The sequence below is a fragment of the Ictidomys tridecemlineatus genome, chromosome 2, assembly GCF_052094955.1.
Source record: "Ictidomys tridecemlineatus isolate mIctTri1 chromosome 2, mIctTri1.hap1, whole genome shotgun sequence".
Lineage (NCBI taxonomy): Eukaryota > Metazoa > Chordata > Mammalia > Rodentia > Sciuridae > Ictidomys > Ictidomys tridecemlineatus.
This window is the reverse complement of record NC_135478.1, coordinates 111,645,168-111,669,652: the sequence shown is the minus strand read 5'-3', so window position 1 is coordinate 111,669,652 and position 24,485 is coordinate 111,645,168. Positions and strand designations below refer to the sequence as shown.

Genomic DNA, 24,485 nt, shown 5'->3' with positions numbered 1-24,485 from the left:
AATTTAAAGTTTATTATACATTAATATATTAATATTTATGAATTTTTGTATTTCCTAAGAACCTCCTTGTAAGATGGAAAATGACAAACTCCAAAATAGTGTGGTCTGGAAAGAGGGAGTGAAGAAGAAGGCAACACATTGGTAACATTGATCCTTTCCCAATACACCTTTTCCTAGAGATAGGACACTCCCTGAAAAGTAAGCAAACATCATCCAGTGACAAGACAATCCCTGGGAAGGAGATCTCCATCAGGCCTAGAATGACAGACTCTGAGCAGAAGCCAAAGCATAGATCCTTCCCCAAATAAATCCTTTCCCAGTGAGAGTACAATGGGACCCTGAAGGGAAAGAGATAAGCACTGAACACTGCCTAGACCCTAATATTCTCTCCTAAGTAAAAATATTGCCCAATGGTTCCATTCCCAATTTTCCAAGAAATCTCCATATTGCTTTCTATATTGGTTGTGCCAATTTGCAGTCCCACCATCAGCGTATGATTGTACACGCCCACCCCCCATCCTCACCACCACTTATTGTTGTTTGTCTTCATAATGGCTGCCATTCTGACTGGAATGAGATGAAATCTTAGAGGGGTTTTGATTTGCATTACTCTAATTGCTAGTGATGATGAACATTTTGTCATATACTTGTTGATTGATTGTGCATCTTCTTCTGAGTAGTGATTGTTTAGGTCCTTGGCCCATTGTTGATTGGGTTATTTGGGTTTTTTTTGGTGTTTAGATTTTTAGTTCTTTATATACCCTAGAGATTAGTGCTCTGATGTGTGAGAGGTAAAGAACCAACCTAGATGCCCTTCAATAGATGAATGGATAAAAAAAAAGTGGCATGTAAACACAATGGAATATTACTCAGCAATAAAAGAGAATAAAATCATGGCATTTGCAGGTAAATAAATAGAGTTAGATAAGATAATGCTAAGTTAGCCAATCCCAAAAAACAAATGCCGAATGTTTTCATTGATATAAGGAGGCTGATTCATAGTGGAATAGGGAATGTAAGCATGGGAAGAATAGAGGAACTCTATTCCTAGATAGGGCAGAGGGGTTGGATGGGAAGGGAGTGGGCATGGGGCTACTAATGATGGTGGAATATTATGGACATGAGTATCCAAAGAACAGGCATGAAGACACGAATTGGTGTGAATATACTATGTATATAACTAGATATATGAAAAATTGTACTCTATATGTGTAATAAGAATTGTAACCACTGACATATATAAATTAAAAAAATAATAATATTGCCTAGTAATAACAAATTTCAAATTCTGAAAAACTGTTTCCTGAGGGCCCAAACTGACATGCTCTGTCAATAATTAAGTCATCACTCAGTGTAGCATATATAAACATAGACTTCCCCTTAGCCATTGGCTTATTTTCCATCAGGAAAGTTGGTCCACAGATGCATGATTTCATTACTGAATAAAGGCTGTGCTGATGCATGAAGCTTGCGGCCAGCCCAGTCATTTTGTGCTAACACTCCTAATCTAACCAGCTTTTCAGCCCTTGAACCATAATTAAGAGATTTATTTTTCTCCAACGTGAAACATGAATTACAAATTCACAGGTCAATCCCAAAACTCTAGTTATTCTAAACTCAGGATTCAATCTTCTAGGATAACATATTCTTTTCTTTCTTTCTTCCTTTCTTCTTTCCTTTCTTTCCTTTTTCTTTCCTTTCTTTCCTTTCTTTCCTTTCTTTCCTTTCCCTTTCCTTTCCCTTTCCTTTCCTTCCTTTCCTTCCCTCCCTTCCTTCCTTCCTTCCTTCCTTCCTTCCTTCCTTCCTTCCTTCCTTCCTTCCTTCTTTCTTTCTTTCTTTCTTTCTTTCTTTGTACTGAGGATTAAACTCTTGGGGATACCTGACTACTTATCCACATCCCTAGCTCTTTTTAATTTTTTTCATATTGAGATAGGGTCTCATTAATTTTCATAGGGCCTTACCAAATTTCTAAAGCTGGCCTTAAACTTGTGACCCTCCTGCCTCAGCCTCCCCTCCAGACTTGCTCGGATTATAGACAGGCATGAGCCACCAAGCCTAGAAGGGTGGGGTTCACCTATAATTCCAGCAATTTGGGATAACATACCTTGTATGGTAAGAAGCCACACTGAATTCTATTCATCTACAACTTATCTACAACTTCAAACTCCTTCCTTCTAGAACTAAAATCTGGACTTTTTCCTCCACATATGTCTGTGAAATTATCTAAAAGTTAATTTATTCTCCAGGTAACTATGAGGCTTAGTTCAAGCCTTCATATTAATTTGTTGGAATGTTTTATTCATTTTTAATGGATAGAAAAATTGTTTATATTTATCATGTACACCATGACATTTTGAAATTTGTATAGATTGTGGAATGGCTAAATCTAGCTAATTAACATATCAATGACCTCACATACTTATTTTTTTGTGGTAATCTGCTCTCAGCAATTTTCAAGCACATACACTGTATTGTTAATGACCATAGTCACCACATTGTACAATACATCTCTTGAACTTATTCCTCCTATCTGAAATTTTGTATTCTTTTACCAATATTTCTCCAAATCACGCCACCCTTTGTCTCACTCCCAGGTAATCACCATTCTCTCTATTGCTTTAATCTTGACTTTTTACATTCTGTGTTTATCATGCAGTATTCATCTTCCTGAGTCTGGCTTAATTCACTTAATATAATGTCCTCCAAGCTCATCCAAGCTGTCATAATGACAGAATTTCCTTCTCTTTTAAGGTGAAACAATATTCCTTTGTGTATATATTCCACTTTTCTTTACCCATTCAAATGTTGAGTTCATGGATTGATTTCATGTTGTGAACCATGTTGCAATGAACATGGGGGTGCTGCTACCTCTTCAACATACTGATTTCATTTCCTTCAGAGATATATATACCCAGTAATGAGATTATTAGATCATATCGTAGTTCTGTCTTTTTTTCAGGAACCTCCATAGTGTTTTCCACATTGATTATACTAATTTGTATTGTCTGTGTTGAAGATCTTTGAAAGATTTTCTAGACGATCATGGAAGAGCCACCGTTTTCCCTAATAAATTTTTATTTTCCAAGCCTGGTGGACAAGTCCCAGGACTCAGAGAGCCTAACCAAGTCATATTCTTATAGACATGTGCAAAACCTGAAAATACTTAGAATGAAACTTCCCCTACTGACCCACTAGATTCAGAAAGTTTTTAGTCTCAGAAGGCACCCAGGAGTCTAGAGGGAGCCTAAACCCAATCAGCCTCTCAAGAAAGACTCACCATTAGGCATGAGCTCCACCACCAAGGTGGGGTAGGCGATGTTGGTACAGCCAACTGGGGTGCCACAATATTTTTTACATTCTGAAGGAATGACACAGGCAATTTTTTCTGGGGAGAGACAAAAAATCATATCAGCAAACACACATTGGGGGAATACTTCTAAAATTCACCTTCTTAAAACAAGGTGTCAAATATAACATTTCTGCCCAGGGCCCTGAAATGGTTGCACACGAGTGTAGATTGCAGTAAGCACCTCCATCCCATGCCCCTATATTTTTTGTCTTGATTCACCCCCAACCTCTGACTAGGGAGGAAGGATGGCTCCTAAATAGAGGAAGATGAGGAACAAAAGAAATGCTTAGGGTGAGATGGTGGGGAACACTTTCTTTAGACTTTAGCTAACTACTCTTCAGCTCAACAGTGATAATTACCTTGTTTTCTCCTGTAAAAGCACAGTGATCTGTGGTTCCTAACCACAAAGATATGCATAGGTTAGGCAAATTCTAGACCATGTTATATAAGGCACATGAGCACCTGCAGAGTTTTGTCCTCCAGATTTATTTTAAGCAGCTCTTAGAAGTAGAGTCACATGTCTAAATAACTGAGGAAATTTCCTCTGTGACAGGATTGTTGGATACCACCTCCGAGATATGGGAAATCTGGGATTAAAAAGTAAGTAGCCTGAGAGGGAAAGGAACATGGTCTAGAGTTTTAGAGAGAATTCTAGAAATGTGCATAAGGATTCAGATCAACAAATATTTGTTCAACACTTGCTACAAGAATATCTCATTTAGTGCTGCCCTATATTCAACCATAGCACTATTTTGTAAACAAGTATGTATAACATGCAGTAGAATATAAACCATTCAGTTAGTTATACAGTCTTCCCTCAGTGTCCTTAGAGGGAACTGGTTCCAGGACACTACCTGACACCCAGTGGATACAAAACTCTGCAGGTGCTCAACTACCTTATATAATATGGTATAGAATTTGCATAACACATATATATCTTTCTGCATACTTTAAATCATCTCTAGATTACTTATAATTCCTAGTATGATATAAATGCTAGGTAAACATTTGTTGTACCATGTTGAACAATAACAAGGCAAAAAAGGCTACACATGTTCAGTATAGATGAAATTTTTTCTGTATATTTTCAATCCATCCATAGTTGGTTAAAAACATGGACATGCAAATCATAAATATAAAAGATCGACTGTATTTTTTTTCCTAACAGAAGAAACAAGCCTGGGGTAGGTGGAGGAGCTATAATTGAACACATGTTATTAAATGGAAGAGGCAAGTTGGATGCATATTGCGACTTTAGAAGATTTGAAAAATAAAATGAGAAAACAATTGCCAGTGTAAGAAACCAGGGAAGACAACTCCAAACGTCTTTGTCCTCAAATTGCTCATTGTTAATCAGAGGGAAAAATGATGCTTGGGAATCATGGCAAGAAGAGGGCAGACTACAGGGAGCAGAAAGTTAGGGACTTTAGAAGTGATCCAGAGGTAGAGAAATGAGTATGGTCCATGAGTCTCCCAGAAGGTATTACCTGTGTAGAGAATGCGGCTGATCATCCCTGGCATCACCATGAGGAACATGGGCAGCAGCTTCATGTACCCACACAGGGTACAGCCGGCCTTCACGTGAGACATATTCTTGGCTGAGAGGCAGCGCTGCACAATCACCTGCCATGGAAAGCCCAGTGAGAGTGGGTTGCAGCCCTGAGATCCCATGATATCCGACAGTTAGGTTCCCCATCCTGAGTCCTTGGCCTGAGACTCAAGACCATGTGAGGCCTCCCCTATGTTTCCCAGCCCCACAAGCCACAGGTAGGCAAGAATCTCTGCAGTTCCCTGGGGAAAATCTGTACACCCTGCCTATCCGGCTTGAGTACCTGATCCGTGCACCAGTACCACAAGGCGAGGATGGCCAGCCCAAAGATGAGCCCAGGCCATGGGAGGTCTCCCTTCAGGGGATCTCGGAAGATGTGGAAGGAGTCTTCCCTTGGAGTGTAGCATTCTTCCTTGATGGTGGTGTTTCCATCAGAAATTAAGGTTGGAATGGCTTTCATATACTTTTCCATGAAGGCTTCATACCCTCCCACTTCATTGAAAGCTGGAAAACATTGGTACAAAAACAGTCTGAAATTTCCAACTCTTCATAGAGATTTCATCTCTGGAGCCTGAGAATTTGAGAGGACACCACCACCAGAGAGAGCCCTTACTGTGTGGTCTTGAGCAAGTTATTTTCCCATTCTGTGCTCCACTTTCTCAACCATAGAATGGAATTATTAACCCTGCCCAGCCCCCTTGGGGGCTACTATGAGGATCCAAAGCAAAAACTTGTGAGAATGTTCTAAACACAAACTTCTTTACAAAATGGAAGGTATCTCAATGACTTAAATGAAGTTCTTAGTATGGGATCACATGCAAAGACTTCTTTCCTCACTCCCTGTTGTCAGCCATGGTCTTTGGAACTCAAATCACAGGCTTAGAGACCCTCAGTGACCAGTAAGAACCTGGACAGAGACCTACCACCTCTGGTCCTAGCAGTGGAATTTGATAACCAAGAAGATGAGGAATCTGGAACCCTGCTACCTCTCAGGTATGGGCCCTTGACAAGTCATTTCTTATTGACCCACAGGGCCTACTAGGGAGCTTTCATACCAAATGAAAGTTCTTGGAAAACTGAACACTACAGAGAATATACAAAACTTTCCAGGACAGGTAAAAGTTCTTGTGCACCTAAAAATGAAATGCATTCTACATCCTCTCTTAACAACTATCCCTAGACATAGCTTTTCAATGTTGTCTTTTAAATTTTTTTTATTTTATTCTCATTTGTTATATATGACAGCAGAATGCATTACAATTTATATTACATATATAGAGCACAATTTTTCATATCTCTGGTTTTATACAAAGTATATTCACACCATTCGTGTCTTCATACATGTACTTTGGATAATGATGTCCATCTCATTCCATCATCATTTCTAACCCCATGCCCCCTTCCTTTCCCTCCCACCCCTTTGCCCTATCTAGACTTTGTGTATTCCTCCCATGCTCCCCCTCTCTACCCCATTATGTATCAGCCTCCTTATATCAGAGAAAACATATGGCATTTGGTTTTGGGGGACTGGCTAACTTCACTTAGCATTATCTTCTCCAACTCCATCCATTTACCTGCAAATTCCATAATCTTATTCTCTTTTCTTCTTGAGTAATATTTCATCTGTATATATACTACTTTTTTTTAATCCATTCATCTACTGAAGGACATCTAGGTTGGTTCTACAATTTAGCAATTGTGAATTGTGCTGCTATAAATATTGATGTGGCTGTGTTCCTGTAATATGCTAGACTGAGGAGAGGAATAGATGGTCAAATGGTGGTTCCATTCATAGTTTTCCAAGGAATCTCCATACTGCTTTCTATATTGGCTGCACCAATTTGCAGTCCCACCAACAATGTATGAATATGCCTTTTTACCCACATCCTCGCCAACACTTATTGTTTGTCTGCGTAATAGCTGCCATTCTGACTGGAGTGAGATGAAATCTTAGTTTTGATTTGCATTTCTCTAATTGCTAGAGATGATGAACATTTTTTTTCATATATTTGTTGATTGATTGTACATCATGTTCTTAGAAGTGTCTGTTCAGAGCCTTTGCTGATTTATTGATTGAGTTATTTGGTTTTTTTTTTTTTTTGGTATTTAACTTTCTGAGTTCTTTACATACCCTAGTGATTAGTGCTCTATCTGATGTGTGAGGGGTAAAGATTTGCTCCCCAAATGTAGGCTCTCTATTCACCTCACAGATTGTTTCTTTTGCTGAGAAGAAACTTTAGTTTGAATCCATCCCATTTATTGATTCTTAACTTTAATTCTTGCACTATAGGAGTCTTATAGTTGGAGCCTAATCCTACGTGATGGAGATTAGGGCCTACTTTTTCTTCTATTAGATGCAGAGTCTCTGGTTGTATTCCTAGGTTCTTGATCCACTTTGAATTGAGTTTTGTACATGGTGAGAGATAGGGTTTTAATTTCATTTTGTTGCATATGGATTTCCAGTTTTCCCAAGAAGAGTGAAGCAGGTGGCATCAACTATAACAGACCTGAAACTATACTACAGTGCAAGAGTATCAAAAACATCATGGTATTGGCAACAAAATAGACCAGTAGACCAATGTTACAGAATAGAGGACACAGAGACTAACCCACAAAATTACAATTATTTTATATTAGACAAAGGTGCCAAAAACATACAATGGAGAAAAAATAGACTCTCCAATGTTGTCGTTAGGATTTTCTAGGCAAGAAATGAGGAGGTGGAAGGCAACATTAAGTGGCCAATTTTTTTCAAAGAAGGACATTGAAAGGAAAATTATGACATACTGTCAATAACTCATGAGAGTGGACATTTAACTTCAAAATGTAAGAATATATTTAGCTTAATGGATATTAAGCCTCATCTATCACTTTTTTGCCCCCTCAATTTCTCCACAGAGAGGCCCACACTGGGGTCAACTGATTGAAGCTATCAAGGGAGAACAGGAGCCTCAAGCTGAGTCCTCCCAAGACGAAGAAAATACCTCTGTACCCCAGGGTGATGGCCAAAGTGGGTTGGACCAGTGCCCTTAAAAGGACACAGACTGCCCAAATTCACAGCTTGGCAGGAAGCAAGGAGAGAAGCCGAACTTTCTTTGCCTGGCTCTGTATATCTTCCCCCACCCCCTCCTCAGCCTGCCCTTCCCCCACTTACCAAACCCAGTCAGGATAAAAGACCCCACCAGCATAATTGCTGTCTGCAAGGTGTCCGTGTAGATCACAGCTGCCAGGCCCCCTACGCAGGCAAGAAGACAACATAGCTGACCTCATGTGGAAGTCTGCCTCCTATCACCCATCCCAACCTCTACTTCTTGTACACAAATCTGAGAAACCTCCCCATCCCCAGTCACCAACCTGCCTTTCCTCCCCACCCTTTACGGTATTCTGCTATTTAAAAGTGTGTTCTCAACCTCTGCTTTTCACAGAAATGTTCTCAAGGCCTTATGGAAAGGAGAATGTTCTGAAGAACCTGATTTGACCATGTTAAGCCAAGGGATGGCTCAAAGGAGATGGCTGCTCTATAGTAAGAGAAAGCAGCTTCCAAATGAAGGCAAAGAGGAGCAAAGAGCTGACTAGGGAGATGCCTGGGAACATTACCATATTGCCACATTTCAGAGGGCCACTTCTATGTCCATCACTGTTTCTCAGACTATCTGAGTAACTTTAGTCCTCAAAGATATGGAGCCCCAATTCAGCTGTAAGTTTCATTGCTGCTCCTGACCTTCCCAAACTAGGCAAAGTGACACCTCTGCAACCCTTTCTCCCTCCTACAGTAGCTCCCAGTCCCCAGAATATCAAATCCAAGGCCTCTGTACCTCATTTGAATTATCAAGCCTATGGCCCACACTCGCCCCCCATTACTCCTCAGTGGCCACTCTCCTTCAGCCAGGTGCATCCTCTTGCTTACTTTGCCTCCACCTCATGGCCTGCCATTCCTACCTCCATTCTCAGTTCTCCAATCTTGCACCTGAAACTCCTCTGATGTTCCCAATTTAGTCACATTGTTTCTACAATCTGCAGGGCCAAACTCTCCCTGAGGTCCTGTAAGAAGTTGCCCTATCCCAGCCTCTACTGGAGATTTCTGAGACCACTCAGGTAACTACTAGTAGATACCCAGAAAATGCCCATTCTCAAACTGTTTCCTGGGTGTATCTCTCTTCTTCAAGAAATGCCTAATACTGGGCTGAACTTGAGATGCCAGTTCACTTGAACAGACTCACCTGTGATTGTGTAAAGCCCAGTAATTGCTAATAAGATAAAGATGGCCAGGTATATATCCAGGCCCAAAGCCAGATTGATGAATATGGCTCCAGAGAAGATGTCTGCCTAGAAGAAGAGGAGAGGCAGGTTAGAAGTGGCAGAAGCCAGTTAGCCACAGAGTGCATACTGTATTCCCAAGCTTTATTCAGGAGGATAATTTGTATCCAGAAAAAGGATTTCATGGTTAAAAAGGTGGAAAATGCTAAATTTAAAAAGTTAAGGCAATTTCTTTGCCACACACCTTCTCTGAACCTTCATTTTCTGTGAATCCATAGAAGCAAACATGAGCACAGTATACAACTTCACCAACTTATTTAACTTTTGCCAAGGAGTAACTATTAACTATTGATGTTCCTCCTAACTCACCTGTAGTCTGCTGCTCTTAGCTATTATCCATAATTTATACCTCAATGTACACAAGTCTGTCAGATCTATTCCCAAACACAAGTTTTTGTGCCAAAGAATCCATGAGTGGGGATCGCAACCCCAACTGAAGAATGGAGAGAACTTTAGAAAGATTATAATTTTATCTTCCTGACCCAGAAGGAGTTCATCTTGACTCAGACTTTCAGGGAAATTGTTCCATTTATTTCTCCTGAACTCAATATATTCTTGGTGCGGTTCTTCCATGACTTCTTTCTCCTTGTGTCTCTCAGCCCTCTCATAATTAGCCTTCTACCTGGCTGGATGATGTAGTTGCTAATATACAACAGCAGAGGGCGTAAGGATCAACCAAAATCAATTTTCATGTCATCTCCAAAATACTGCACTACCAGGAAAGATTAATATTAAGGAATGATCATGGTGAATCTTTTCAAACATTTAGATAAAGAATAAGGTTGTCTTCCCCTAGATGGAGATGAGTGAGATGTTTTATTGCACAGAATCATTTCAGGGCTTGCAAAAATTGCCCAGCAGAGTCCTGGGGAACAGGTCAATAGAGTTGGACTCACCCTCTCTCAGTCTCATCTCCTCTCTCCCCCTCTACTGCAGCTCCTCAGTTCTCCCTAGTGGCTGAGATGCCCCACAACACCCTCCTGTCCTGCTGCTAGATTTGAATGTGTCCTCCAAATGTTCACTTGTTGAAAACTTAACCCCCAAATCCTTATGTTGATGATATTTAAAGATGGGACATTTGAGAGGTAATTAGGATTAGAAAATACCACAAGGACAGGAGCTCCATAATATTGTTGACTTTATAAGGACAAGAAGAGAGACTGTACTTTCCAGGCTCCTTATCACCATGTGATCCACATGTTAGGAACAGCAAGGAAGCCCTCACCAGATGCCAGTGCTGTGCCCTTGAACTTCCCAGTTTCCAAAACTATAAGAAATTGATCTTTATAAATTATGCAATCTCAGGTATCCTGTTATAGTAACATAAAACATACTAAGACACTCTCCCAGTGGAATCTCCTCACTACTGTCTCTCTTATTTGCCTCTATTATTTGGTATAATGTAATTTCATACTTATGTGCTAATGTTTGAGCCCTGGAGAATGAATCAACCCCCCACTCCCAAGATGGGCTTCTGAGGAACCCATGACTTAGTTCCAGTCATCCAGATCTTCCCTGAAGATTCTCATTGAAGAGACTTAATGCCATCATCATTCTTGGTGAAGGAGAATAGGCAGAGCTAGGAGGTGGGAAGAGAGGGGATGACTTAGAAAGTCACCCCCTCACTGGAAGCTGGTGGTCAGAGGACCTGAGTTTTAGGTACATCACTGAGTAACCCTAGGCAAAACATTTTGCTTCTCTACTTCTCAGTGCCTTTAAAGCAGGACGTCCTGCCTCCAGATGGTTGTCTTAGTGGCTGGAAATGGGAAAGGACTGCAGCCAAGGAAAACATTCCCCAACAAGATCCTGGATGGATGCATCCTGCCCTCTGTAGCAGCCCAAGAGGAGGAAAGAACCCCTGCTGTACTCCTTGCTTGCTAAATGTAAATAACCACTTTTTTCTGATTGCACATTTGAAATTGTGATGAATACTCATAATGCCAGTTCCTCCCATCCCATGCCTCCAAACAGTTACATGAAATTATGTAAATTAAAGGGATCCTATTCAAGATTACAGCAGGATGCTGTCAAATTCACACACTTTTGATTTGGTGGATTAGCTAACAAACACAAATGAGCTATAAAAAGAGGCTGCTACTATTGCCTTAGAAATGCCCACAATTGGCTTATTTTCCATGGAAGGTAATTTTTAGTGCTTTAGGATAACATATCATTGTAGACTGTGATTCTCTCATTAATATTGCCTTACTGTCATTAGTCTCAGACAAGTATTACACAACCCCAAGATAATTCTATAAATGAAGTTTATAAAGACTTCTTGAAGTGTTGAACTCATAGAAATCTTGTTCTATGACATTCTATTTCTCTAGTAAAGATAAAGAATTCTAAGAAAACCTCCCTGGTGAATAAATTCTTTCTCCCATGAGTCATTCCCAACTCCAAAATAGATTCTGCCCTTGAAACCCCAAATATCAGCAGAAACGCCTGGGGTTATGATAGCTGAGTTCATGAAAGTGACTGTATTTGAGTGAACTCACTTTAGCCTGGGGTTTCTGGCATTAGTCTTTGGGTGTCTCTTGATGCCCTAATTTCATGCTTCACTACTAGGTTCCCCACCCCCCTACTTTTCCAGAGAATTTTATAGTTTACTAAGGACTTCCAGATGCCCATGTTATTTTGATCCTCAAAACAACATTGAAAAGTAAGGAATCACTTTTCTGTGATATTTTCTGTAGTCATTTTAACCATTTTTTTAAAAATTGACTTTTAAAATAAAATAAAATTTTAAATAAAACAATGTGTGTGATTTTAAAACAAACAGCATGGGAAGTTATATATTGAAAAGTAAAATATTAAATGCTGAAAAATTATCACTCTGCCCAAAGGTGAACACTTTTTAAAAATGATAAATTATGTCAGGTGTGTTGGCACACACCTGTAATCTCAGTGACTCAGGAGAATTTCAAATTCAAAGACAGTTTCAGCAACTTAATGAGACTTTGTCTTAAAATGAAAAGAAGAGCTAAGAGCAGTGGAGAAGATGTAGCTCAGTGGTAAAGCTCCTTTCCATTCAATCCCCATACCACAATAAATTAATAATATATAGTTAGATCTATAAAATTTGAGTGGATAGATATTAAGGCGTTTGCCATATGATTATTCTTTTGCTTTTCTGTATGTTTCAAATATTTCATTAAATTATTTTTATTTAGAAAAGCAGAGGAAATACACCATAATAGTGGTATGGTAATAGCCCTGAGAACAATGGTGATAATAGCCCCAGGAAATACAAACAAGGACATTCACTTATCATGTGTAATTCATAAAACTGAGGTTTTATCTCAAGTGATGATGCATATTTGAATAATACATAGCTTTGATATAAAAGGAGTATTCTATAATCCTCTGAGGTAATTTGTTTCACATGTAATCATCCCAGATTGCTCCTTTCCTACACTACTGTTAAATGCCTTAAGAAAAAGAGAGAAAAGAGAAAAAAGAAAGGAAAGAAGGAAAAAAGGAAGAAAGCAAGCAAAGAAAAAAGGAAGAAGAGAAAAGAAAAAAAGGGAGAGAGATGGAAATTTCCCTGATATTGCTAAAGAAAATCAACTCAAAGTGAAATAGAAAAGTATAGTCCTCTAGGTTCAGGGATTGGCAATTTTTTCCCTGTAAAGAGTCAGGTATGAAATGTTTTCAGCTTTTCAAGCCATATCATTATTCCAGCTCTGCAGGTGAAACATGAAAGCATCATAGACAACATAAACAAATGGGCTTTTCTGTGTTCCAAGAAAACGTTATTTACACGAGCAAATAGTAGGTTGGTTTCTCCCAAGGGCTTTGAAAGTTTAGCTCATCAGTTTCCATGGGACTCTTAGGGAACAATAAAACATTCAGACCCTAACTAGAAAATATTTGGGACTAACTGAGTCTGATATTGGTGAGCCTTCTGTAGGTTGTTTGGTTTCAGTGAGGATGTTTTTAAGATGCTGTGATTTGTCATGTGTGTTTGCTGTCCATTCTGGTTCTAAGATGTATCTGAGCACCCAATAAATCCTACCTGGCAATGAGGTTTCAGATGGAGAAGCATCATTGCTCAAATTTCTCTTTCTATCTGTGAACGTGAATAGCCCAGGTAATAAGCATTCAAACCTTAAGCAAAAGCCAAAGCTTTTATTTTTACCCAAGGATCCCAAATGGACAGCAGAGTTGCAGTAAAAGTTCATTGCAGTCATGATCTGTGATAATAACTTAGGAAATACAAACAAGGACATTCAATTATCACATGTAATTCATAAAATCTGAGGCTGTATCTCAAGTGACTGCACATATTTGAATAAGATGCACCATGCCAGGAAACCTCCAGAATAAAATGCTTCTCAGAGCTTGATAAGGAAGGTGCTCAAAGGAACCAATAAAATGCAGAAGTTCATAGAAAGACAATCAGTTCAGAGTCTCTGAGTTGGAAAGAATATGACCTCAAGATGGTAGCCATAGCAAAGGCTCCATGCCACCACTACCCACACACCTGCAATATGCTTTGCTGTCTACCACCAATTCTATACATATTGAATTTCTGTGTCTTCTCAAAACCTTCCTGGCAAGTCTCTAGCTGTTCTTGGTTTGTACATGGATCCCACAAAGCCTTCTCTCCTCTCTTGTCATGTATCACAAACTGTCTGTACACACACACACACACACACACACACACACACAAATACACAAATTAGTTAATCTTTGTGTGTAATACAAACTATACCTACTACTAGTATACTCAGTTACTTTATAAACTAATAGTTCTTTTTTTTTATCCATGATCCCTGCACTCCTGTGTACTGGGCTCCTAGCAGGTACAATTGACATCAATGTATTTCTTTTGTTTTCATGTCTGAATTCTGTGTATGTATTTCTTTATAAAATTTCAAGTTCTATGCCCCATGGTAAACCTGAAGCCAGCCAAATGTACAGCCAAAGCCTTGTCTCTCTCCACACACCTCCCTCCTTCAGGACCTCCACACACCCAGCGTACAATTGATGTTTTCCTGTTACAGTCCTTTCAGATCCTTCTCTCACCAACTCGTTTATATTATGAGATTCATTTAACTGCTTCTCTTAATTTTTCATACAGTCTTAAGTTTTAACCCTCTCTGTACTGGAGGAATGAAAGAAAGAAGACACATAAGGTCAAAAGATTGAAATCAGTATCAAGAAACCTGATTCTCATCCTGGTTCTGCTCCTCTTTAACCCCCAAAAGTCCCTTTCCCTCCCTAAACCTCATTTGTCCATCTATAAAATGAGAGCTTAGGACATAGAACTAGCTAATCTATCCCATTTCATCATTTTCCACCTTCATTTTATGTAAGCGCAGTGCAAAAGCGTGAAACCACAGACTTTGAGACTAGACAGACTAGATTCCAATCCTGCCTTTGCCTTATGCTAGCTGGGGAAAATTACCTCACTTCTCTGAGGCGTCATTTTCTCTTCCATGAAGTGAAAAGTAAAAAAAGAAATCCCTAACAATGTGGTACACTTATGAGAACAAGAGATAGTGGAAGTAAAGGCTCTACTGAAGACTAAATAAAAATACTGGCACTAAGTGCAGCTATCATCCTTCTTAAGCATTTGTCAAGGGATTATGTTTGGGCAACAGATGGAACAAATATGATGTTCATTAGGGCTTGAGTAGGGAGCACCGGGAATTATACAGAGAGGCAACAGACAATGCCATGCCCTGATTCAAAAGCAAAATTTAGAAAAAAAAACTGATGCTAGGAAACATTCCTCATCAAGATCTGAGCAGAAAGAGGATGCCCCTCACCTACCTGGGGACTCTCAATCCAAGGAGGTTTAATCAGTAACCTGAAAAATAGGTGGGGTGACAGGGAAGGCAGGAAGAGAGGTTGGCCATTTATTTATATGACTACCCCTACACCAGCTCCAAGGGCAAAGAGTGCCCTTTCCATGGCAACTGCAGTCAACAGACTTTCACCAGCTTGAACTGTGGACTTGGAAAATGTTTGCCTCTGAAAAGGGGAAACCCATTACCCTTCTCTATGTGCTCAAGAGACTGGTACCACCTCACAAGCTGGACTGAAGGGCAATTGCATCCCCAGCTTCCTGCTACTTTTAGAGTGACCTTTCCACCCTCCTGCTTATCTGCCTTTTTCTCATCTTAGATTAGTGCCCTCCGCTCCTTTATAAAGCTGGGGTCTGATGTCTTCAGCCCTACCAGCACTTTCCAGTCTTAGGCCAGTCTGACATCCAGTGCAATAAAACTGAAAAGGCCAGAGTTTTCATCTTGTAGCTAAAAACTAACCCTGAAGGAGAAGAGGAGAATGAAAAGGAGGGAGAATCCTTCTATTAGTGGAGAAAGCACAAAGGCACTAGTCAGAAGGCTGGCACAGGTCAAGGACAGTAGGAGAGCAGTCAGAAAGGAGGCAGAATGATTTCTGGTTGTCAGTCCCAACTCCTGAGACAAAAACCTATCAGCTTTATCAATGAGAGCATGTTCAAAGCCTTTCATGGGAAACAACCGTCTCTTCAACAAATAGTGCTGGGAGAACTGGATATTCACGGGCAACAGGATGGAGTTGGATGCCTATCTCACACCAAACACAACAATTAACTCCATAGAGACGAAACCTGAAGGTAAAAGCTAAAGCTATGAAACTCAGGAGAAAACGTGTAGACAAATCTCCAGAACCTTGGATTTGGCAATGGAATCTTAGAAATTATACCAAAAGGATTAAAAAGGAAAATAGATAAATTGAACTTCACCAAGATTTAAAATATTTGTGCATCAAAGGCTATTATTAATAATGTGAAAAAGAACTTACAGAATAAGGGAACACATTTTCAAGTTACATATCTGATAAGGATCTGGGATCCAGAATATACAAGGATGTTTTACAACTGAACAACAAAAAGGCAGGAAAAAACCTATATTTTTTAAAACATGTAGACGTAGGCCAGGACAGGAGGGTAATAATACAGAAAGCAAAAATAATTCTGGTAGATTTTCTTTAAAGAAAGAATAACCAAACACAACCTCATTTGGATTCTGAGTCAAACTAACTAATTAAGAGAGTGTTTTGAGATAATCAGGAAATTTTGGTTATGGAATAGCTATTAAACAACCTAAATTTTGAAATCACTATAATTTTAGGTAGACATTATTATAGCACAATAGTTATGAATTTAGGAAGCCAAAGGTACATCCTGAAGAATTTACAGAGAAATGACATGATCTCTAGGATCTATTGTAAAATATTGCTGAAAATGGCAAAATATTGTTAATTATTAAAGCCAAATGATTAATACTAGATATTTGAGTACTTGTATTCTACCTCTGTTTATGTATGTTGCAAATGTTACTCAATTATGTTGTTATCTCAGCTTTAAGTAATCAGAAAAATGAAAGCACTGGCAACTGTTTTTTTTCCCCAATGCCCTGCTTAGCTACAGTAAAGACTCACTTCAAATCCAACCCACCTCAGATATTAGCCAGGGCAGATCTTTTGCAAAATGCTGAGATTGGTTTAATCTCTCCTTTGGCGCTGGATGGGGTAGGATAAGAAAAAGGAGAAAAACTAAATAGTACTCTATTATGTGTAATATACCACATTTTCTGTACCCATTTATTTGTTGATGGGTACTTAGGTTGATTCCATGTCTTGACTGTATGAATCATGTTGCAATTAACATGAGAGTTTGTTTTTTTTGTTTTGTTTTGTTTTTTGACATATTCAAAAATTCAGATTTGTACCAAACACGTTGACTAGGCTGGATGTGACCTTCATCATGCTCTTCACCCAGACAGTGCCAAAGATTATGGCTGCAAGTCTGCTAAATGTTCTCCCAGTTCCTTCCTGCAAATTCTAATCACATTCTGATATTACTTCCTCTGCCCTGAATTTTTTTGACATATTAATTTCATTTCCTTTGAATATATACCTACAAATGAGATTGCTGGATCATATGGTATATCCTAATTCCTTAACTCCCTTTTAATTTTCTATTAAGAACAGCTTTCACTGAAAATTCATAAACCTGTTATGTTCCCAACCTGTGCCACAGTGGGGAACAAGGAGTTCCACTAAACTTCACTGGCTCTTTGATACATGAAACAGGACTTTACCCTGAGCAGCAAGAAAGCTTATGGAACCAAGTTCATAGAGACACATAGAGCTGCCTCTTGGTGAATGACAGTGGGCAGCTTCTGAGGCAGCCAGGGCCCAGTCCACAGTGCAGCGTACTCACCGAGATCTTAGTGAATATATAGAGCAGCAGGGACAGAACAGAAAGGTAAATCTGGATCCGCTTGCCTCCAAACCTCTTCCGCAGGTACTCTGGCATTGTCACTACCTGCATGGAATGCAAGAGAGGTCATCACCAGCTAGAGTGACCAGAGAGCCCAGAGAACACAGAAAAAATGAGAGCCATCTTGGTGTTAGAGTCATAATAGTATGGTCAAGGATTCATTATCCTTGTTGGCCTGGGAAATCTGCAAAATGGCCAGGTGACCACAGACATTCAGCCATTTGCTCATTTTAATCTCACCTGCCCTACCACTATAGGAGTAGCTAGGCATTATCCCAGAACATAGAAAGTGCCAAATAAAAACCTGTTTTTGAATGAATACATAACTGGACTTAACTAAGGAAGCATATCATTGTCCTGAAGAGGAGGGGAAATGTATATATATAGATATAGACATATAGAGAGGGATACATTCCTATATAGAGCACCTACTGAAAAACAAGACATCATAACATGGATGGCATCTTGCCAATGTACCAAACTAGTCAACTAGATTGGGTGTGAACTTCACTATGCTCTTCAGATAGGCAGTGTCAAGTATTGTAGCTGTAAGTCTGCCCAAATGTTCTCCCAGTTCCTTCCTGCAAATTCTAATCACACTTTCGACATCACTTTTTCTGACCCAAGCCTCTTGTCCTCTGGAACCAAACATGTCACCATCAATCTGTGAGTCTATAGAAGATATAGCACCCTCCCTGTTTTTCCCACATTGCTTTTAGCTCCTAATATGTAAATTTACATATAGGGGGTGCTCAGTATATCTCACTGAACAGGTATGTAAAATGTCTGAGAGACATAGTCAGGAGTCCAAGGATGCATTTGATAGTTGAGTACCAGCTGCATGCTCAGCAAATAAGAACTACTGATGTACATAAATAAAGAGGAAACACAGTTCTTTTTCTGAATCTGTTTCCTTTCTAGAGGCAGAAACTTGACATAGTTGTACATCAAGAGCAAATGCATGGCCAGGTAGTACAGGGACACACCCAGAGTGAGAGAGCAGGATGTTTCAGAGGAGTTCAATTAGTGTGGTATTTCTTAGGAAACCTTCTCAGAGGGAAGAGTCATGAGTCTTGACAGAAAAGAGCCAGTGTCACTGTTCAGTGCCCCTAGGGAGCCAGAAACTATTTTACAACCTAGAACTAAAAGCAAACACAGGTTATCTTTGCCATTTATTCCACAAAGTCTCCTCTGTCATCCAGAAGGATCAAATTCACGTATGTGTGTGTGTGTGTGTGTGTGTGTGTGTGTGTGTTTGTGTGTGTGTGTGTGTGTGTGTATCAGCAGGGAACAACAGAGTGGGTACTTACCCCAGCCTTTATGTAAATGGGAACAAATATCCAGCCCAGCACAACCACCAAAAACAGGGCCTGAAACCAAAAGAAGAGATAGATTCAAATCAGGAGGAACCTTAACCCATCCCTACTTACCTGAAGGACCCCTCAGCTGCTGCAGAAAAATCACCCAGCACTTTGGTTTTTGGATTGAAGAACAACTCTTAGGTGGCCATTAAAGGCTGTAGGATGCCTTAGTTGCCCAATTGGCCCAAAGAAACAGAAACTGGGCAACAACAGAGGAAACCCAGGAAGCTATTGCTATCATCACAGCCCTGGGCCCCAGCCAGAGGACTGAGATCTCCTTTGACTCTTTCTTGTATTACACGGAGGTAAAATACCATTTAGAGAATAATAATAATAATAATAATATCTGGTGATAAGCATTTCCAAACTTCTAACATGGCTAGAAAGGTACTTGGGCCTCATCTTTGTAACATCAAAAGGAAAGAAAAAAAATACTCTTACCATCCTTCCAGTGTATCTCTCATGCTACTCTGGTGGAAGGAAAACAGAACACCTGGGCTCCTAAAACCATGCTCCTCCATCTGCATCCCAGGATGGCTCTGAGGAGTCCCTTAGTATTTGAAGCTCCTCTGGACATCAATTGACCTGGCTAAGTGCTAAGGTTCTGCTATAGCTTGGGTATTGTTTAGCATGTCCCCTAAAGGTTCATGTATTAGAGGCTTAGTCCTCAGGATAGTGGGAGGTGGTGGAACATAGTATGAGGCGGAGCATAGTATGAGGTTCTTAGGTCACTGTGGGTGCTGCTCATGGAAGGGATTAAGGTAGCTCTGGAGTGACCCCTTGGTAGTTATAGAAAGTGTTATAAATGCCTGACTCTGGCCCCACCCATCTCTCTGACTTCTTATTTTGGGTGATATTACCTCTCACACACAATGCTGCTATTGTCTTCCACCAGGAAATGCCACAGTCAAGTGGGTCCCTCACAAGAACCTGCAACATGCTACTTGGACTTTTGACTTTCAAAACCATGAGCTAAATAAACCTCATCTTCATAAACTTAGCTGACATCTGGTATTTCATAATAGTAACTCAAAACAGATGGGTACAGGTTCTTTTCTTCTCCAACACAGTGGCACTGATGCTACTCACATTCCATTCAAAGGCTCCAGTGGCAATCCCTGAAGCTGCTCCAGTCCCAGCCAGCCCCACAAAGTGGCCACTTCCAATGTTACTGGCGAAGAGAGAGGCTCCAATCTGGAAACACAAAGTTAAAGTCAGGTGAAGACTCTATACATGACTGGGACATTCCGGGTAGGCCAAATAAAGAAGAAACATGCCATTCCAAAGAGGAAAACTGAAACTTTGTGCTAGAATTTGTTGATACCACAAGCTCCCAAGGCAGACATGGGGACTTGGGAAATAGTGGAGATGAAAGGAAAGAATTGGCAAAGGAGCAGATGGCAGATGATCCCCATATCAGATCATCTGTAAGTCTTTTGTGAGCCTAATGTCCATTAGTGAAGATGATGGGAAGACATACATCATGCCAGGATCCTCTAAAAGTCCCCTGCATTCAGGGCCTGTACCATTCATGTCTATGTTCTCAGCATGCCTGGGGGTTTCAAGCCTTGTCCAACATTGGCTTTCAGTAAATATAGATAATGTTCTTAAAAGAAATTATTTAAAAGAAGCCTCTGGGTCTTGGTCACCTTGTCAAAGAACAAGGGGCATGGAGCTGATAATTTCAGAGTGATTCCTACTAAACTATGTAATTTCATGTGGTGCCAAGTAGCAAAAGATAATATTAATAATAACACAAATTTTCTAAATCCATAAAGTATTTTTATTTTTAAAAAAGGACATGGTGGTGCACACCTGCAATCCCAGCAGCTCGGGAGGCTAAGGCAGGAGGATGACAAGTTCAAAGCCAGCCTCAGCAATAGTGAAGTGCTAAGCAACTCAGTGAGACCCTGTCTCTAAATAGAATACAAAAAATAGGGCTGGAGACGTGGCACAGTCGTTGAGTGCCCCTGAGCTCAATCTTCCATACTGAAAAAAGGTGGGGGGCGGGTGTTGAGATTGTACAGAAAATGCACAAAACACTGCAAGGATATACATATCTAAAGACATAGATTAGAATTCAGATTGGAAGGACATATTTAAATACCCAAGAGTGGAAATCTAAAAGGAGAATGTGACTGTGAATAGAAGTCACAGAAGAAAATACCAAATGAAATAGGAGGGATCTTGCACTGACCAGTCCTAACACTGTGCCACCAACTCAATTGCATTTGAGATCCAGAATAACTCCAGAGAGTTCTAGAGTCTTCCTATAAGCAGGAGCATAAGGAACAAAATCATTTGAGAAGTACAAAATATGTACAGATGCTTTTCAACTTACAATGTGGTTATGTCCTAATAAAGCCATCCTAAATTGAAAATATTTTACGTCCAAAATGCCTTTATTTAATGCACCTGACCTGTTGAACATTGCAACTCAGTCTGGTATATTTTATTAAAAACTATATTGAAAGTGAAAAACAGAATGGTTGTACTGGCACAGTTTCATACCACAATAAAGTTGAAAGCTTTATTAAGTTAAGTGATCATAAGTTAGGGACCATCTGCATAATTATCCCCATCTTTGCTAAACAGATAGAAGTATGTTTGCAGTTGTTTGATTATTTTCCTTAAAAAGATCCAAATCTGGAAGAAAATATGTATTTCCCCAAAGAGAGATTACTCCAAGAAACTGTCCTAACTATACCATCCCCTTTCCCCAATATAAGGCAGATGGTACTCAGTGCCAAAAGCTAAGTCATAGGACAGGGATATCTCTGAAGGCCCAGGCAAAAGGAGGCCTTAGAATGATGAGAAGGAAACAGTGGTGTAAATGCATTCATTCATTGGCCCAAACAATATTAACTTAGCAGCTATTAAATGTGTCTAGTGCTATTCTAGACACTGGAGATTGAGCCACAGATAACATAGATGAAAATATTCACAAGAAGCATAGTAAATAAAGAACACAGAAAGAAAGGTCAGAGAGTGGTTAAATGCTGCAAAGAGAATAAAGTAGGGGGAGCATGACAGAGAGGTTAAGTGTCAGAGAAAGTCCCTTGGTGGAGGCAATCTTTAAATTGAGATCTAAAGGATACAAGCTACCTGTGCAGAGGTCAGGCAGAAATCATTCCAACAAAGCAAAAACCTCCAAGTGGGAGAGGTATGCATGGTTGAGAAGCATAAAGACTAGAGGAGAGTGGAGTAAGGTAGGCCAGGAAGAAGGTGGTGTGAGATGAGCCTGAATAGTCAGGAGGCACTGGGTAATGGGGATGCTGGTAAGCCAGGTCAGGAGAAGTGAATTTTATTTTAAGTAGATGGGAAGCCAGTAGAGGGTTTTAAGCAGAGGACTGACAAGATCTGATTTTTTTTGTAAGGATATCTCTAAATTATGTGTGGAGTATAGGGTCGGAGGGGTGAGGAGAAAACTGAGAGATCAGGTGTGAGGCTATCTCTACATCTAGGTAAGGATGGATGGTGGATTTATCTAGGTTAGTAGGAGTGAGATAAAGTCAAGCAGAGAGGTTGAGGGTAGGTTTTACAAAGTCAACAGGCTTTATTAATGAATTTGATAAGAGAAAAAGTAACTCTATGATTTAGATTTGAGTAACTGAGTAGATGCCATTCATTTAGAATGAGGAAGCTGGGAAGGCAGGTAGTTTAGAGATATCAGCCTGTGTCTATTCAAAGCTTGATGGGGATAAAAGTCTACTTTTAATAAAAAGAATGTTCCTAAAATGGCCCAAATATAGAATAAAACATGTATCTCCCCAAATACTGTTTACTCTGAGGAACTATCCTAACGACAACCAGTCATTTATCATCAATCACTTGATAAATTATTAAGCCTAATGCCATACTATTATGGACAATTTAGAACTTAATTATCAGAATGATTAACTGGATTAGATTAATCTTAAATTCAAGAGGTCCTCTCTAATATCCCTCACTTGAAGGGAGATGTTGGACTTTAAGACATCTCAGGCTGTCCTGTCCCCGCCCAACAATCGGAGTGAGATAAAATGTAGATAGGAGTGCTTTGGGTGCTAGAAGGTTGTGGGACCAGGTTAGTTTCACTTCTGTCAGAGACACATCCTCAGTTTTTTCTGCTCTCCTTCCTTTGACCCCAGAGCTCACAATCATTTACCAAAATGCTGACTCTACCTTCATAATGTCATTGAATCTAGCACTATCTATATCAACCTTGGCTGCCTACCATTCCCCACAACCTGACTACAAAATATTCTTCCAGATGTTCTCATGGATCTCCCTCCTATCTGTCACTTCACCCACCACCCACATGGACAGTTACCTACCGACGCAAAGCTTCGATCATGTCACTTCACTCTTCTTTGTTGTTGTTGTTTTTAAATATACATGACGATAGAGTGTAGTTTGACATGTTACAAATACATGGAGTATAACTTATTCTAATTGAATCCCATTCTCAGATTCTCCCAGACCCTACTTCTCCCGTAGACCTGCCAAGCAGTCTTACTGACAGCTTCAGGCTTAAAGACATAGTCCTAGGTATTCAGCAGGATTTCAAGGCAAAGTTCCATCCAGTGTAAAAACAGCACAAACTTAAAATTTCAGTTGGAATGCTTTCTTTAACCCTTACTGTCTTGGTGCATATAAGATCTGTGAGCCTCCCATCTTCTCTCGTGACTTGCTGTGAAAGAGTCAAATGAGATGCTTAATCAGTAATGACTGGCACTCAGCTGGTTCTAAACAGCTGTCCCTTCTCTCCTTTGTTCTCCCACAAGGACAATAATGTCACCCTAAAGGATATTTACAAGACCTACATTGGACACCATTATGGACTTTTCTGTATTCCTTCCCACAAAACTTATGTATTGAATCCTTAGACCCCAATATGACTATATCTGGAGATAGGCACATAGTGGATATAATAAGATTAAAAGAAGTCATAGGGTAGGGCCTTATGATATTATAGAACTGGTGTGCTTACAAGAACAGGAAAAGATACCAGGAATCTCTCTTTCCTTGCACACAGGAAAAAAAAATAAGGCCATGAGAATACAGCAAGAAAACAGCTGGAAAGCCAGAACGAGAGGATTTGCCGGAAAACAACCCTGACAGTTCATTGAAGAGTTAGCCCTCAGAGTGTTAGAAAACAAATTTCTGTGGTTTAAGCCTTCCAGCCTGTGATATTTTGTCATGGTTGCCTGAGAAGCCTAAGATAGACACCATTGCTTTATTACCTATGCGCCTCTGCCAGATTGTCATACTGTTCCTCTGCTCACAGGAGCTTATTAATGATAATTTATCACAATGATTTCCTAAACACTATCTCTCCACTCCACCCATGTTCATGCCCATTTGGGAATCACACCCCCTCTAGAGAGTAAACCAATGACATGAATCATGTTGTTCTCTGCAATTTCCTCTGCCATCCCTTCTGAATTTGGGATTTAGACTTTATCTAAAATTTCTCCAGCTTGACCTTGCTTCTGACTAGCAAACCCTCTTCATCCCCTGATGGGGTGAGAAAGGCTGTTATATACATTTACACAGTTTTACTGCCACTGTGCTTAAGGATCTGTGTCAGACCAAACCCAGCAGGTTTGATAGGATGGTAATTTGGAAGATAACATAATGTCACACCAC

General features: G+C 39.9%; 1 protein-coding gene across 1 annotated transcript in view; it reads right to left on the bottom strand.

Annotated features, from left to right (window-relative positions):
• Window positions 1–24,485, bottom strand: part of LOC101978348 (sodium/glucose cotransporter 1) — a 69,024-nt gene that overhangs the window by 24,770 nt on the left and 19,769 nt on the right. The window contains exons 3-10 of the mRNA XM_005339872.4: window positions 19,944–20,048; window positions 18,804–18,863; window positions 17,434–17,538; window positions 9,119–9,224; window positions 8,053–8,133; window positions 5,182–5,402; window positions 4,837–4,972; window positions 3,278–3,385 (exon numbers count right to left, since the gene is read on the bottom strand). Of these exons, the coding sequence (XP_005339929.1) occupies window positions 3,278–3,385; window positions 4,837–4,972; window positions 5,182–5,402; window positions 8,053–8,133; window positions 9,119–9,224; window positions 17,434–17,538; window positions 18,804–18,863; window positions 19,944–20,048 (922 nt within the window). The remainder of the gene's footprint in view (window positions 1–3,277; window positions 3,386–4,836; window positions 4,973–5,181; window positions 5,403–8,052; window positions 8,134–9,118; window positions 9,225–17,433; window positions 17,539–18,803; window positions 18,864–19,943; window positions 20,049–24,485) is intronic.